Source organism: Dipodomys merriami, unplaced genomic scaffold (genome assembly GCF_024711535.1).
Source record: "Dipodomys merriami isolate MVZ:Mamm:240054 unplaced genomic scaffold, mDipMer1.0.p SCAF_71, whole genome shotgun sequence".
NCBI classification, from domain to species: Eukaryota; Metazoa; Chordata; class Mammalia; order Rodentia; family Heteromyidae; genus Dipodomys; species Dipodomys merriami.
Genome location: NW_027206302.1, coordinates 6,008,970 through 6,025,022, shown reverse-complemented (window position 1 = coordinate 6,025,022; position 16,053 = coordinate 6,008,970). Strand labels below are relative to the sequence as shown.

Below are 16,053 nucleotides of genomic sequence, written 5' to 3'. Positions count from 1 at the left end.
GAAATGCCCCACCCTTCACCAGACTCCACACTGGGTAATTGAATGATAAAAGTGAAAAATGTGTGTTTGGGTTTTTTTTTTTTTTCCATCAAGGCATTCAGGCATTCAGGTTAAAGAGGCTAACATGCCTAGGTAGGAAAAAGTGTAAACTTTTTTCTCTTTTTCAGATTTACTATGTGGCTCAAGCTGGCCTTAAATTAAATTATAGGCATGTACCACCTTGCACTCTCTCTGTCTGTTTGTCTCTCTCTCTCTGTGTCACCCAAAGACAGAGTCTCCAGTTGTGTTGTATAGTCTGGTTTCAACTTCTGGATTCAAGTTATCTTACCTCAGCCTTCTGAGGTACTTACAGGCATATGCTACCATATTCACTAGGCTATTTATTTATTTATTTATTTATTTATTTGTCAGTCATGGGGCTTGAACTCTGGACCTTGGCTCTGATCACTTGAGCTGCAGTGCCGCTTCTAGTTTTCTGTGATAAGAGTCTCGCGAACTTTCCTGCCTGGGCTGCTTCAAACTGCAATCCTCAGATCTCATTCTCCTGAGTAGCTAGAATTACAGGTATGAGCCACTGGTGCTTGGCTCTAGGCAAATTTTTAAACTGAGGATCTAATATATGCCAGTCATTATTTTATTTTTTGTTGGTCGTGGGGGCTGAACTCTGGGGTTGGGCGCTATCCCTCAGCTCTTCAGCTCAAGGCTAGTGCCTTACCACTTGAGCACAGTGCCACTTCCGGCTTTTTTCTGCTTATGTGGTGCTGAGGAATCGAACCCAGGACCTTATGCATGCCAGGCAAGCACTCTACCACTGAGCCAACTTCCCAGCCCCCAGTCATTACTTTATATACATTTTTAAAATTTGTGGGTAGATGTAAATTTTGTAATTTTTAGATTTTTTTTACTTAGATGCTTAGGATAGAGTCCAGCACCTAAAACATGCTCCACCACTGAGTTACATTCCTAGCCCTCCCAGATTATTAATATTCTGCATCAGATAAGCCAAAATTAATACAGTATTATTATTAATTAAAGTCCATAATTTACATTAAGGTTCATTTTGTTTATTTTTTGAGACATGGTCTTACTCTCTAGCTCAGGCTGACCTAGAAGGGTCTGTCTTTTCTTTGTGCTGTACATTCTGTTGGATTTCAGAAATGCATAATGTTTGTATCCAGAATAGTTCTATCCTGTGCTTCACATATGCAGCCCTCTCCCTTTCTCCTCATTCTTAGCAACCACTAATCTTTTTACTGCCTCTATGTTCATATTTGTGGCCATACATTCCATTAACTAAGCAGTTCCCTCCCACCTCCCCTGTGGGGTTCAGAGCAGGACTCTGAATGCTAGGAGAGTACTGTACCATTGAAACTACATCTCCAGCTTTTAAGTGCTTTTTTTGGGGGGGGGTGATACTCAGGTTTAAACTCATACTCACTAGGCAGGTGCTCTACCACTTGAGCCACTCAGCCAGCCAATAAGTACTTTTTAACACATTACAACAGGTAATTTACACCAGACAAAGCTAGGACTTAAGCAAAAACAAACTGCTCTTAGTTATTTGATCATGCTGCCAATTGAAGTGTTCAGATGCTAAGGGACTTTCTGGGTGGTTACACAGATCAAAGGAGTCTTGAGATTTGGGTAGAATTAGATGAAGAAAAAGAGGTATTAGGGAGGAAAGTTTGTGGATGGATGTAAACAAGCTGGAAAAATAGGATTAAATAGAGTACTCAAATTCCAGAAATGGCAGCCTATTTCCATGTCAGTGGCCAGGATCATTGAGAAGGTCTGTCCAGTGTGTGATAAACTGCTTCCATGTGGCTGTGGTTTTTATTGTTTTTCTGGGCCTAACACTGGGAAGGTACATAAAGCAAGTGTCATTCTTTTTCCATGTAATTCATTTTTGTGTATTTAAAAATGGGATTCAGCCAGGTGTGGTAGCGTACACCTGTACTCCCAGTACTCGTATGACAGAGGCAGGAGAATCAAGTGTCAAATACTGTTTCAAAAACAAAACAAAACAACAACAAAAATAGCTAGCACCAATGGCTTATGCATGTAATCCTAGCTACTCAGAAAGCTGAGATCTGAGAATCATGGTTGGAAATCAACCCCTGCAGAAAAGTCAGTTAGACTCTTACCTCCAGTTAACCTCCAAAAAGTGAGAAGTGGAGATGTGATTCAAGTGGTAGAGCACTAGCATTTAATGAAAAAAACTAAGGGACAGAGCTTAGCCTTGAGTTCAAGCCCCAGAACCAGCACAAAACAAACAAACACCAGGGCTCAAGTCTCCATCATTTTATTTTATTTTTATTGTTGCCAGTTCTGGGGCTTGAACTCAGGGCCTGGCTGCTGTCCCCAAGCCTCTTTGTGCTCAAAGCTAGCACTGTACCACTTGAGTCACAGTACCACTTTCAGCTTGTTCTGAGTAATTTATTGGAGATAAGAGTCTCACAGACTTTCCTGCCAGGGCTGGGTTCGAACTGTGATCCTCAGATCTCAACCTCCTGAGTAGCTAGGATTACAGGCATGTGCCACCAGTGCCCAGCATTTTTTTTTATTTTACTTATTTTGTCTCAAGATCTATTATTATTTTAGCTAGGTGCCTTTACTTCTTCCCAGAGTCAGCTTGAACACTGCTTTCTAGGGCTAAGAAAGAAAGCCCTTTTAAAATATGACTTAAAGAAAGCAGAAATCAGTTAGTCAACTTAATAGGAAGTGTACTAGAGTGATAAATGTGATGTAGCCACAATTTTATATTGCTCCTTAATAACAATACAAATCAGCTGGGTGTCAGTGGCTCATGCCTGGAATCCTAGCTACTCAGGAGGCTGAGATCTGAGGATCACGGTTCAGAGCCAGCCCGGGCAGGAAAGCCTATGAGACTCTTGTCTCCAATAAATCACTAGAAAACTGGAAGTGACACTGTGGCTCAAGTGGTAATGTGTTCGCCTTGCACTGAAGAGTGCAGGGACAGCATTTAAGCCCAGAGTTCAAGCTCCATGACTGCCAAAAAAAAAAAAATATAAATATATATATATATATATATATATATATATATATATATATATATATATATATATATATCACTGATACTTACTGGACATTTTTCATGAGTCTTTTGAAAAGATTTTTGGTTAGCATTCCAACTTTTACAAGAAATTGAGACTCTTAAGAAATTGACAGATCTGGGGCTAGGAAGGTAGCTCAGTGGTAGAGCACATGCCTTGCATGCATGAGGCTCTGGGTTCAATTCCTCAGCACCACATAAGCAAAAAGAAAAAAGCCAGAAGTGGTGCTGTGGCTCAAGTGGTAGAGTGCTAGCCTTGAGCTGAAGAGCTGAGGGACAGCGCCCAGGCCCAGAGTTCAGGCCCCATGACCAGACCCAAAACAAACAAACAAACAAAAACAAAGAAATTGATAGATCTTGGGCTTGAATCAGGTGTAGCTGAGTCCAGGCTCATTCTAGAACTATCCCTTTCAGCTCTGACAGCACTGCCTAGGGCACACTACCTGTGAGAAGCAGCCTTAGCCTGTTCTTAGTGTGCAGGCTAATCCCTAAGAGGAAGAAAGAAATTTCTACTTTCACAACAGAATGGGATGGGGGTGACAGCCTCAAGGGAAAGCCAGCCCTGGGCTCCCTCTATGGAAACCATCAGCTTAAGAAAGCTATCTTGGAGGAGTCTTCGGACACATAGCCCACTGAATTAGACAGCTGGGAGACAGCCAAGTACTGGGGTACAAAGCTAGGAACATTGTCAGCACAGAATGTCAAATAGTGCAGTGACCTCATGGCAGAGCACAAACAAAACATCACTCAGTGCAAAAACCCCGAACACTAGGGGTTTTCTATCCTCTTGGATGACCATTACAATTGGGGGTTTCAGGTTTCTGGATGTCTTCCATATTGGAGTGGCTATAAGTGTGACTTTTTTTTTTCCTCCAGCAACAAGCATCTAAAGTTGAACAGGTGTATTTTACCACCGCAGTACCAGTAGCCAGTAGCACAGGTATGTAATTTTATGTTAGTTTTAAATTCAAGTTAATTTTCTTGGGCCCCTTGAGATATAGTAAATTATTTCTTTGCCTGAGCTTTGAAGTTTTATAAAGCTTTGCCCATTCTCAGACTTAAATTGTATCATTTATTATAGTAATGGCTTCTGGCGCAGATGCCATTTTTCTTTCCTTTTTTTTTTTTTTTAACCTAGTGACAGTTCTTTGCCTTTCAGATACAGCTTTTATATGCAGCCAGAAGAAAGTTTGATTCACAGTTAATGCTAAAGAGGGCAGTTGTTAATTGACTAGACTCTTTTCTAATTACAGCAAGGAAGAAACAATATCTAGGTCAGAAACTCATGCATAGCTGGAAGGCATTTTTATTTTGAACTTCTTTTTTTATATATTAAGAAACTAGGACCTAGAGCTGGGTATAGCAGTGCATACCCAAGATCCCAGCCCTTAGGAAGCTGAAGCAGGAGGATCAAGAGTTCAGCTCTAGGGTTGCAGGCCAGACTATTCAGTGATAATTGGTCTCATGGATAGATGGATGAATGGATGGATTGAGAGATGAATGGATGAGTGGATTGATCAATTGATTGATCTTGGACCCAAAAAAAGATTAAATGACTCCCCAAAATCATAAGTAAACATTTGTGAGCACCAGAGCACTAGATCTCAGGCCTGCTTACCACCCTGTTGAGTTCATTGGTCCATAGCTCTGTTGAATTACATGAACCAACCACAAAGCTGCACAAGCTAGGTTAGCTGTATAAGAAGAGATTGGCTGACACTTACCATGTATCACACTGAGAAGCTTGAAGTACTAAGGAGCTTGAAGTCTAAACTGGTCCTGATCAGTGTGGGAGAAGTGCAGAAGGAAGGCAACAGCATTGTACATGTGTGCCAGACAGCTCAGTGTTGGCTTCTCATGGCCTACCCTCTGCATAGCCCATAGGAAATTCTGCCTGGGAGAAGGGGTATGAAGGATGTCAGCTGAGTCATGGAAGGTGAGTGGAAGTTGCCCAGAAGAAAATACTGTCTATTAGAGGTTTAGGCAAAGAGAAGGACCCAAGAGGTATGAAAGTGTCAAGAGAAGGGAGGTGTCTGCCGTGTCTGGCAGGGAGGTACAGCTGAGAAGGATGGGGTTCATCTGGATTGTATATGTGTTTCTGTAGGGAAAGAGGGCTTTGTATTGAGGGATGGAGCGTGTCTGAGGCTTTCCCTAGTCCTGTTTAAAGCAGAACAAGGCCTGGAGCCTGATACCCATCCTGCTTACCATTTCTGCCTCCATGGCACTCAGCCCTTTCCTAGTCTGTGTGTGCCTGCATCTAGTCATGGCAACTTGAAGAGCAGTCTGTCTCACCTCTCTCGCAGGGAGCTCTGTTCAACAGTTTGGCCTCAGTGTTCCTGTGATCATCATCAAACAAGAGGAGGCATGTCAGTGTCAGTGTGCATGCCGGGACTCTGCGAAGGAGCGGGCATCTGGTCGGAGAAAGGGCTGTTCTTCCCCACCCCCTCCAGAGCCGAACTCCCAGCCTCCTGATGGGCCCAGCCTGCAACTACCACCCTAGACTTTTCCAGCCCCTTCCCCCTTCATCATCCACCTCCATGGGACCCTTTTCCATTGAGCAAAGCCAACAGGCTGAGGCTCCTTCCATCCCTCACACAGAAATGTTAAGTGCCATGGATGTGTCAGAGTTCCTGTCCTTCCAGAAACTGGACACCCGTCCAATCTGATTTGCATTGAAGCACTACTGTAGGGGGTGGAGGAGATGGGCCTGGCCAGCAGCTTCTCCAGGGGAAGGGCCTGTCATGCTCACCTCCAGGAAAAGGGGGAACAGGAAGCATGAAGCGTGATGCCTGCTATCATGGGGTCAGAAATTGGAAGGATGAAGAAGTCTGCTGTTTGAAAGCCTCACCTTTCAGACATGTTTTCTTTATTCACATCCCAGGAGTACCCATTTTACTGACCTGATCTTTTGGAGGAGAAAAAAAAAAAGCTAAGTTATAAGTGAACTGTTTGGCTGCACTGTATGTCACTTTTGCTTATTGTTATGTGAACTTGGAAATTAAGGTTACTTGTGTGCATAAAAATACTAAATGAAAGGATGTGGTTTCCATCACTCTGGTACTGCCCATCCTTTGCACTGGGGGTTTTTTGGATTGGGCAGAAGAAAGTTCGCTGTGTTGGGCATTGCTCTTCCCCATATGTCTTTGACTCTGAGGCTAATATTTGTCTGGAAAGTCCAGCCTTTGCATCATAGTGAGCAATAGCAGGGCAGGTGAGACAGCTGTGAGTTGGCTGAGATGGTTTTGTTGTTTGCACTTGACATTGGTGGAATTCCAAGTTGATGCTGCAGAGGTCATCTTGTAGCTGGCTCAGCACAGATGGGTGGCTTCAAGCCTGGCCCATGGCTGAGAGTGACGGTTGTGCCAGGACTATAGGCAAGCTTTCAACTGCTATTTGTTGATGATGTGTGTGCAGAGCAGGCTCTAGCAGCACCACCTCAGCCTTTGCCTTCCTGGTTCTTTGTGTCTCTCAGTTGCTTGCCAAGGGCTTGTGGGTCACACAGCATTTTTCCTGGCGAACACCCCTGCTTTGTCTGAGAGTGAAAACATGGCTTGTGGCCAGTTACTAACTAGGGGTCTGCTTCAACAGTGTGTTCCTCCTCAGAGAAGAAGAGCTGCATCTTGCTTTCTCAGGGCAAGTTGCAGTTTGAAGGAAGTGTGAAAGAATTGGCAGGTGATTGGCAGGCAGGTCTTATGGTTCCAGGTTCTCTAGCCAGGCTTTTTGTTGCTCCCTACCATCTCCACCTCTCACCTCTGCGATTTTGCATAAGCGTAGTACAGTGCAAAGAAGGGTGTGACTTGCTCAGCTTAGTCATGTGATTTCTAAGCAAAAAGATGAAAAAAAAAAAAACAAAAAACAAAAAAACAAAAAACCTACAAACAATGATCTACTCAGGGTAAAACAAAAAAAAAAAATTCCCCTTCCACCAAAAAGCCTGAAATGTTGCAATAAGTTATCTCATTTGGAACTTTTCATTAAGTTGTGCTATAGGGAAAAAAAACCTTTTTGATTTGTGTATAGAATTTTATCCATCTGTCTGCCTTTGACTCCAGGTCATTGCCTCTTAAAATAAAAGATAAAATACAGACCACATGAGAATGGAAAGTTGCTCTCTTTTGGCTACCTAATGTAGTCATGAGTGCTCACCAAGCTCAGACACCATGTGTGGCCCAAGGTGTAGAATTAGCATCTGTCTCCCAGGGATCCTTTCCCTGCTTCCAGCAAGGAGCAGGGTCCTCACATAAGGCAGTGAGATCTGTATTGGCCATTCTCCTGCTCTCTGAGCCATTACTCAGGCCCACTGAGACTTCAAGACTAACCTTGAAGCCAGAGATACAGCCTTTAGCCTGGGTTTCAGGAACAAACTTGGATGGGTGGTGGCCGCACAGTTACTGTATGAGAAGTGAAACCTCAGAACAAGTAGCTGATTCTCATGCCCAGAGTCTGGCCAGAGTTGATTTCTTTTTGACCTGTACTCCCCTCCTGCAAGAGGCTGATGGTCTTGGCATCCATCGGCCTCAGCAGAAGTTGATAAGGCAAAAAGAATCTTCTGTTACCACAATGGCTTAGTCCTCCTGAGAAAACCAGTACTGGGCATGAATTGTCCGGCTCACTTGGCCAGGCCAGGCTCCTATAAGAATTTTTGAGCTTAGTTAGGCCCTTGATGTTTTCTGTATAACCTCTGAGAGAGCAAGTGGATGGGACCCTAAAGTGAGCTTGTATTAGAGGGTAGTCATGACCTTCCCATGTACCCATCCTTAGATCACCTTGGATTCTGAGCCCAGGGAAGGACATGTGCAAGTTTAGATACTGTTTCTTCCTGGTTAGCCAGGGCATTGGCCCCTGTCCATACAAGTGGCTTTTCATGCTCTACAGGCTTGGGGTGGAGAAGCATCTTAAGCAGTATTTATGCTGACAGACTTTTCTACTTGAAGTATCTGCCTTTTGTGGGTCATTTTAGATTTTACAAGAGAGGCTTAGCTGATTCCATCCACTTTGGGAAAATCAGAAATGTGCTTCACATGTCAGTGAGTGGTGGTGCAGAGCAGGTAAATTTCACAGGGTAGGCAGACTTTCCTTCCAACCGTGCCAGCACTTCTTCCCTCCCATTTTCCTTCTACAAGTCCAGCCTCTAGTACTAGGGACCTTAGAGAAGGAAGGGCCCCTGGTTATGTTGGAGCCAGAAAGAATTTTGATGGAGAATGTGCTTTCCTCATCCTGGGAGTGAACCTGGAGTATGAGGTTAGAAAAAAAAAGAGTGCTAGCAAGTGGACTCTACCATCTTCCCATGGTAACCTCAGCAATTGTCCGTCCCCCTCCTCCTTGCGCCCCCCTCCCCCACCGGATTTACACAAGCTCCCCCTAGCATCTCAGCTGGACTCTCCCGTCAGAAGGTGATGGTTTGGGGACCGGTGGTAAAGAGACTATCTAGCACCCCCATACTCCTTGGTGAATTTGGCCCTCCACAGACAGCGTTGAGGTAAAAATGGTCAATCTTTCCTGGCAGAGTCTGGCCAGTCTTGGAAGCACCACTAATTTGGTGACAGTAGTGTCATGAGAGGCTTTAAGATGGGAAGACCTCTCTGGGGAAGACAGGAAGGGGCAACTTTCTTCTCACTGCTTCCAGGAAGGTCAATGGATGGAAAGTGATCATTTCAGGGTCAAGGCAGCAGACTGGTGGGGATAATAGAGGGTAGATGGGTTTTCCTGAGACTTTGTATAATGCTGAATGTGTCCAGAGGGATGTTTGCAGAACCTCATATTGGTATGTTAAAGAAATAATAAAATTAAAAAGCACTTTAGGTTATTTTATCTTTAACCCAATTGCTGCAATTTCTGTTGTGTGTGTGTATATATACTCATATATACATACATACATACATACATACATACATACATATATATACTTTCCACAAAGTTTTATTTTTTGCTCAGAATAAAAAGTTAAATTGAGGTGTGAAAAGAAAAGCACTTGTTTCGGTGCAATATGTGTAGCTTGACAGTCGTCCCATGTGGCCCTGGCCTGTCCGTGTTTTTCCGTGTTTTTTCCACTCAATTGGCCCTTGTGCTGTGAGGCTGTACAGAGGGAACCACTGTTATGCATTCTCAGCTCAATCTATGCAAGCCTTCCCTGCGTGCCCTGGGCGCCCCCCTCAGGCTCTGGAGAGAACTGCTGTGGGCGTTTTTTTCGGCTGACTGTTGAGGCCCTTTTCACCACTTCTTGGTCTATTGCCATCTTTCCCCACTTCACCATTACAAAGTGATGGCTGAAAGACAGATTGTTCCTCGGTAAGACACCTGGCACCTCCTAGACTGCCATATTTATAATTACATCCATTCAGCTGGATCTTAAAAGACTTCTCCAGCATCACTGAAACCATTGATTTATGGGATTGCACCAAAACTGCTCGAGTTTACAATTTTTTAAATAACACCAATCAGAAATATGTTAGGGGATGGGGGAGGGGTTAGTTTGAGCCATTTCTATATGCTTCCTTGTCCTACCTGTGATGGTTCATAAAAAGGCTTCCAGCCTTCATAAAATCCAGTAAACAAAGGTATTAATAATCTACTTGATCAACTTTCTTCCTTTCCCCCACCTATTCTTGTTTCATCTTCAATTCTCAGGCTATAGGCTACAGATGTTTTAAGAATACTTCAAAGCAGAAAGATTCATGGATACAATTTGCACGTGATTCTGCTGTGACAGATGGAAGGAAAATTGTTCATTCCTTAACATTTGGGGAAAGGAGGTTAACAACAAAACTGAATAGTGCATATTTCTGATTGGACCATCTGTTTGTTCTATTTTGTTGTTGTTTTTTTTTTTTTCTTTTCTGTGGCTGACTTGGGGCTTGAACTCAGGGCCTAAGTGCTGTCCCTGAGCTTTTTTACTCAAGGCTAGCGCTCTACTACTTGAGCCTCAGCTCCACTTCTGGCCTTTTGGTAGTCAATTGGGGTAAGAGTCTCATGGACTTTCCTGCCTGGGGTGGCTTCAAACTGTGATCCTCAGATCTCAGCCTCCAGAATAGCTTAGGGTTACAGGTGTGAGCCACTGGTGCCTGGCATACCCAGGCATTTATTCTTGCATACCCTTGGGGGCTGGGGGGAAGGGAGAAGAGTCCCTTGTTTCTTTTCATGCCATTAAGGGAAATTGATGGGCATTGTTTGAGCAATTCTGTTACACTCAAGAGAGGGCTTGAGTCTGCACTGAAAAATGCAAATTAAACTGGATTTTTATGTCAAGTTGTACATAGTACAAGGTTGTTGTTTTTTTCCTTTCTTGTTTTTTCTTTTACTGGAAGTGAAGTTTAAGATCATACATTGCCCTTTTGATGGTATGTCCACTGCGCCAAAAGGGTGATAAATGGCATGTCCCTTTCTCAGCTCAAGGCAGTTTCAACTTTTTCTTATGGGAGTTTTTTTTCATAAAACTTCTCCCCACCAAAACCCAGGGTGTTTTCTGCAATATCTTTGCCCTTATAGTGGTGCCAAGTCAGAGGCTTCTCTTGCCCCTTTCCTCTGTGTTCTCAGGCCTCCCAACAACCTACATCTTTCATTGTGTTTAGAAGAAAGTGGAGTTGGAGGTCAGAATTCAAAGTGGCTATTCCCTTTTCCTGTGAGTTCCCCCCTAGACCCAATTTGGGGAAGGTGGCTGGAAACAGGTTTTTGTGGCTCTGGGTCAGATCTGCCAGGCAAGGCAGGCGCCCCTGAAAATTGCCTTTTTTTCTTTTGACACACACCAATCATTGGCCAGTGGTCTTAGTGACAATTTTTTAAGTCCCAAATAATTTTATTTGGATTATGTAAAAGTCTCATCAAATTTATTTTAAGTGTAAAACATGGGAACAATAAACTTCCACTGAGCGATATGAAAACGTTACATGTTCAGTACTTCCAAAGGAAGAAACCTCCAAACCCAAAAGAATAAATACAAATTTGTATTTTTGAAGAATGTGAAATAATGGTGTTTGCTTAATTGCTCATTTTGTATAAACTTAATATTGTACTTTAAAATATCTGCTAAGTGAAAATTTAACTTTTTGGAATTGAAAAAGCAATATTAAATACTAATGAAATCTTAATTAAATGCTTATTTAAATCTAGTAGTATCTGTGGCATTACTTCCCATTCCTGCCCATGGCTGACCTTTTTCCATCCCCCCTCCCCAGCCATCAGTCTTGGAGAGGGGACAGAAAGGAAAGGCCCGTCACCAGGAGAGTCTGCAGGTTTCCTTTTAATCAAGGCTCTGCTGAAGGTGTTTAAGGGGGCTTAGAGCTCCCAAAGCATGAAATGAACATGTAATACCACCTGGAACCCCCAAAGCAGGCCAGACCAGACCACTCTGGCCAGCACTACTGGTCTGCCCAAATCCGAGTAATCAGACTGGGAAATCGTGGGCTACATTTCAAAGCACAGCACTGCCTTCAGCCAGGATGAAGTGGGAGTGAACCCAACTGCCAACAGAGCTGCCATCCCAGGCTAACGGCCAAGTACCGCCACTGCCAGTGAAGGCTAGCCCCTTTTTCCTGAAGGGAGTTATTCAGAGTCCAGCCACCAGCCCTGGGGAGGGAGAGAAGTTAGGATGCCCAGCTAGGGGATGGTCAAGGCTCCGCAGCTCCATCGCCAGCATCCTTTGGAAAGCCACCTCTGGCAGCGGCAACTGGCTGGGGGGGCGCTCCGGGTTTAGCTGAGACGTTCTAGTGGGAACAGAAAGGAGAAAAGTAAGCCAGGGAGGAAGGGCCTTGGATTAGGGCCTGCAAAGATGTAGCCTCTAGCATTTAGATAACTTTTTCAAAACCTCTCGCCCAGATCACAGGAGGTTAAAGGTAAAGCAAGCGGCGGGGCGCTTTTCCACCCCCTCTCCCCTGGGAAGCAAGGGCTTCTCGGCCGGCCTAGCCAGTGGGCAGACACTCCTCACCACCACCCCCAGCCCAGCCCGGAGCGGGCACTGACCCCGCCACCAGCCGGCTCAGGCCGCCGGCGGCCCAGCTGCCGCAACATCTCCTCACAGGCGGCAATGGTATCCAGGAGCTGCCGCTGCCGCTGCTCCACGGCGTCCAGCAGCTGCTGGGCGCGCTCATCCCGGGGCGGCGGCGGGGGAGGCCTCCCGCCGAGCCCCAGCCCCGCCTTCCCGCGGTCCACGCCGGCAGCCTCCCTGCCGGGGAGAGAGCGAGACACCGACGGTCAAGGCCTGCGCTTGCGCGGGGTCCGAGACCCTCTCCCACCCCTCCCCCGACTCCCGCCCCGACGGGTCCCCTCTCACCCCCGTGACCAGCCTGAGCCCGGGCCCCATTCCATCTCCGCCTGCGCGGCCCGACCACCACCCCCCTTTCGGCCGCCCCCCCTCCCCAGCGCTGCGCTACGGCTCCGCAAAGCTGCGCCCCGCCCCGTCCCCACCGGTCTCCTTCAAGCCTCCTCGGGGTCGCGGTCCCTTTAAGTTGCCCGGCGCGGAGGTGGGGCCGCGCCTCCCGAGCCGGAAGCTGGTTGTGTGCGTCACTTCCCCCCGGAAGCGGGCCTGGGCGGATGTCTCCGGCGCGTCCCTGCGCGGGGCTGAGGGCCGTCGTGGCTGCCAGCGTGGGGCTGGGTGACGGGCCGGCGGGCTCTGCCCGCAGCGGCCGCCTCCTCCGCCCGCCCTGCCCTGCTCCGGCGGCGCCCGGATCCCGGCTGCTGCGGCTCCCGGGGAGCGGGGCCGTGCAGGCCGCCAGCCCCGAGCGCGCCGGCTGGACCGCGGCGCTGCGGGCCGCCGTGGCCGAGCTGCGCGCCGGCGCCGTGGTGGCCGTTCCCACCGACACGCTGTACGGCCTGGCCTGCTCGGCCGGCTGCTCGGCGGCACTGGACGCCGTGTACCGCCTCAAGGGCCGCAGCGAGGCGAAGCCGCTGGCCGTGTGCCTGGGCCGCGTGGCCGACGTCTACAGGTGAGGCCGCCCCGACCCGGCCCCACTGGGGGCGGCACCGCGGGAGGGGCTTCCGGTGACAGGCGTGGGAGACTGAGGCGCCGGGCGCGGGAGGGGCTCCCCGAAGAATCCGGAACTGGAAATATGTACCGAACCTTTGGCGTGTGCCAGGTCCCCGGCTGGGCGCTGAGCGACCAGCGACGCCGGAGGCCGGCCGTGCCGCGCCCCTCAGGCGCTCCCGTGCGTGTGCGGGGCGGCCCTCGGCCAGGAAGCAAACCCGGAACTTCATTGTAGCAGCGAATGCCTTTCCAAAAAAAAAAAAGAAAAAAAGAATAATGTAAACAGGGCTTGAGACTTGCCACAGTAAATCCTAGCGCTTTTCCTGTTGTAGTTCCCAAATTAAACGAGGGCTCCAGGCCCGGGTGCTTCTCTGCGGCCCTGCCTTCTGCGCAAGCTCTTTGGGAGGGGAAGCAGGAGGATAGGTGGATCATTTGTAGACCCAAAGGAACCCTTTTCCTGGAATTGCCTAGAGGCCAGGAAAGGCTCACCATTGGCTCAGTTGGCTCTTCATTTGGAGTAAGTTTATGCGCCTTTGTTTCCCAGGTACTGCCAAGTGACAGTGCCTGAGGAGCTCCTGAAAGACCTCTTGCCAGGACCAGTGACCCTGGTGATGGAACGCTCCGGGGAGCTCAACAAAGACCTCAACCCCTTTACTCCTGTGAGTCAAGCTTCCTCCTGTGTGTTAGACTTTTTCTGACCATTTGGCTTTTCAGGATCCAGAGTAGATTCATTCTCTGTCTTTGCCAACTTTCCTGATAATTCCCTTTCCTCTTGCCTCATAGCTGGTAGGCATCAGGATTCCTGACCATGCCTTCATGCAAGACTTGGCCCAGATGTTTGGGGGGCCTCTTGCTCTCACAAGTGCTAATCTCAGCTCCCAGACCAGTTCTCTGAACATAGAGGTGAGAATTGCCCAATCCTTTCCCTGGAAGCCTCAGAAGGCCAAAAATGGTTTCCTCCCAACCAGTGTGCTGGAACTGCCTGGTAGGAGAGTGGCTCTTTGGGTCCACCCTTGGGAAGTCTACTCAGTTGCCCTGAGTTGAGGGAGAGCATCCAAATGAAAAAGTTTTGACCTTCATCTCTTATCTCTGCCACAAGGCAGGCCAAAGAAAGAATTATTCTAATCTTTCTTGGCTACATAGTTTAGAAGACATGGGAACAGAAAGAAATTTCACTTACTTTTCTTTTTAAATTTAAATATAAAGTGACAAGAGTTTTCTATGCCCAGACCTAAGTGAGCTCATGGGCTTCAGAAATTGAGAGCTGCATGCTTCTCCTTTTCATGAGAATGGTGGCTTCGCTTGGTCTTGGTTTGCAGGGATGGACATGTGACAAGGAGAGAGGAAAGTTCTTACCTTGTCAACCATCAGTTGACCTGGCCAACATAGTAATTGGTGTTTTTCTGCTGCGTTGAGTTCCTACCCCTAAGTGTATTACACTATCATCAAGTGGGGAGCTCTAGTGCAGCAAACAATTCAATCCACAATTTTGGCTAGAGCAGCCTTGCCACAGCTCAGAATCAGTGATGTGGCACGTATTTGCAGAGCTCATCCTATTTTATTCCTACTGTCCTGATCCACAGTCCATGAAGATCCAGGATCAGAATGCTAGAGCTGGAAGGACCCTTAGTGGTCAAATGTCCAGCCATCTTATTAGAAGGGTTAGATGAAGTACCTTGCATGTGTCCCATGGGTATGATGGAATGTTTAGGATCAAAGCCCACATCTGTAGATGCCCACCAGAGTCCCAGGTAATCCACTCAGGCCTCCCTAACAGCAATGAGTTTGATGTCCTTTTAAGTTCTAGACAGGGGTTATATGGGACTTTTTACTCAGAAGAGCAAAACCTGTTAGGATGTGGTATCCAGGCAATCCTAACCTTAACTAAGATGTGTCTTCTGCTAGAGGAAGATGCCTCCTGTTTCAAAATTAGGGTCTTTGCTTATCTATGCTGAGTGTGCAGTATGCTTGGCCATGCTTTTCCTTTCCCTCTTCTCAGGAATTCCAAGACCTCTGGCCTCATTTGTCCCTGGTCATTGATGGGGGACCAATTGGGGATGGCCAGAGTCCTGAATGTCGCCTTGGTTCTACTGTGGTTGACTTATCTGTGCCTGGAAAATTTGGCATTATTCGGCCAGGCTGGTAAGTCTCTTTGCTATGCTATGAAGATAGAATTTTAGGGAAATTAGAGAAATGAAACAAAGTTTTGAGGAAGTGAAGGTTGTTACTTCTTAGTCTTGCTCTGGGCAGGGAAGAGGAGGATGAGGTAGACATGGAGAAGTGGCAGGTACAGTGGGACTAGATTTGCTGGTGTTTCCTCCTTTTTAGGATCCATCAAGTGTTTGATGAATAGAGCATGAGACTAGTACCTTAGAAGTCCGTGATCAGCAGACTGTGGTGAACTCAGGGCTTTGAGAAGTTAGACAATAACTAACTTCTGTGTCCTCCTCAGTGCTCTGGAAAATACTACAGCAATCCTCCAACAGAAGTACGGGCTGCTCCCTTCACATGGGTCCTGCTCGTGACACTCAGGAGGGAGGACCAAGGACACTGCTGGATACTATGTGTCTGCCTGCTGCTGGTTGTCAGGCCTCATTTGCAGAGGCCAGTGGAGCCATGTCCCTAGCCCAGCTTTGGGCAACATGTCTTTCTGGACATTGCATACCAGAAACTGCTGGTTTACCCTCACACTTCCTGTGGAGGGTGAGGGGAGTGGATTATATTTATTCCATAGTTTCATATATCAGCCAAAAGTTGAATAAAATTAAGAACATTCCTAGGATGGCCTGACTCTAATAATAGTTTTTTTTTCCTTTCTTCCCTCCTCCTCTTTTAAATTGTGAAATATTTTAAACCAGGCATAGTAGTGCCTGTGCCTGAAATCAAAGCACTTATAATTCCAGCACACAGAAAGGATTATAAATTCAAGGACAACTTGAGCTATATAGTATTCAAGGCCAGCCAGGTTACATAAAGTAAAGAGAAGTAATTTTAAGTAACAGATTTAGAAGCTAGTGAGAGCTTC

General features: G+C 46.8%; 3 protein-coding genes across 5 annotated transcripts in view; 2 read left to right on the top strand and 1 right to left on the bottom strand.

The window, feature by feature from the left end:
* The window catches only part of Mtf1 (metal regulatory transcription factor 1), a 53,110-nt gene extending 41,932 nt beyond the window's left edge, over positions 1 to 11,178 (top strand). For both annotated transcript variants that reach the window (XM_070008719.1, XM_070008720.1), the window contains exons 10-11: positions 3,950 to 4,013; positions 5,377 to 11,178. In XM_070008719.1, the coding sequence (XP_069864820.1) occupies positions 3,950 to 4,013; positions 5,377 to 5,573 (261 nt within the window). In that variant the 3' untranslated portion in view covers positions 5,574 to 11,178. The remainder of the gene's footprint in view (positions 1 to 3,949; positions 4,014 to 5,376) is intronic.
* A 116-nt stretch (positions 11,179 to 11,294) lies between these two features.
* On the bottom strand, positions 11,295 to 12,554 carry CUNH1orf122 (chromosome unknown C1orf122 homolog). Of its 2 annotated transcripts, none has more exons than XM_070008725.1 (3): positions 12,473 to 12,554; positions 12,029 to 12,230; positions 11,295 to 11,772 (listed from the first exon to the last, which is right to left on the bottom strand). In XM_070008725.1, the coding sequence occupies exons 2-3, from the start codon at positions 12,074 to 12,076 to the stop codon at positions 11,677 to 11,679; spliced, it is 144 nt and encodes a 47-aa protein (XP_069864826.1). In that variant the 5' UTR covers positions 12,077 to 12,230; positions 12,473 to 12,554; the 3' UTR covers positions 11,295 to 11,676. The 2 variants fall into 2 exon arrangements, with proteins under 2 accessions (XP_069864826.1, XP_069864824.1); XM_070008723.1 differs by having other exon boundaries at positions 12,339 to 12,510.
* Positions 12,555 to 12,598: 44 nt separating this feature from the next.
* Yrdc (yrdC N6-threonylcarbamoyltransferase domain containing) lies at positions 12,599 to 15,810 on the top strand. Its single transcript, XM_070008722.1, has 5 exons — positions 12,599 to 12,990; positions 13,573 to 13,687; positions 13,812 to 13,931; positions 15,028 to 15,170; positions 15,481 to 15,810. The coding sequence occupies exons 1-5, from the start codon at positions 12,599 to 12,601 to the stop codon at positions 15,551 to 15,553; spliced, it is 843 nt and encodes a 280-aa protein (XP_069864823.1). The 3' UTR covers positions 15,554 to 15,810.
* The last annotated feature ends 243 nt before the right edge of the window (positions 15,811 to 16,053 follow it).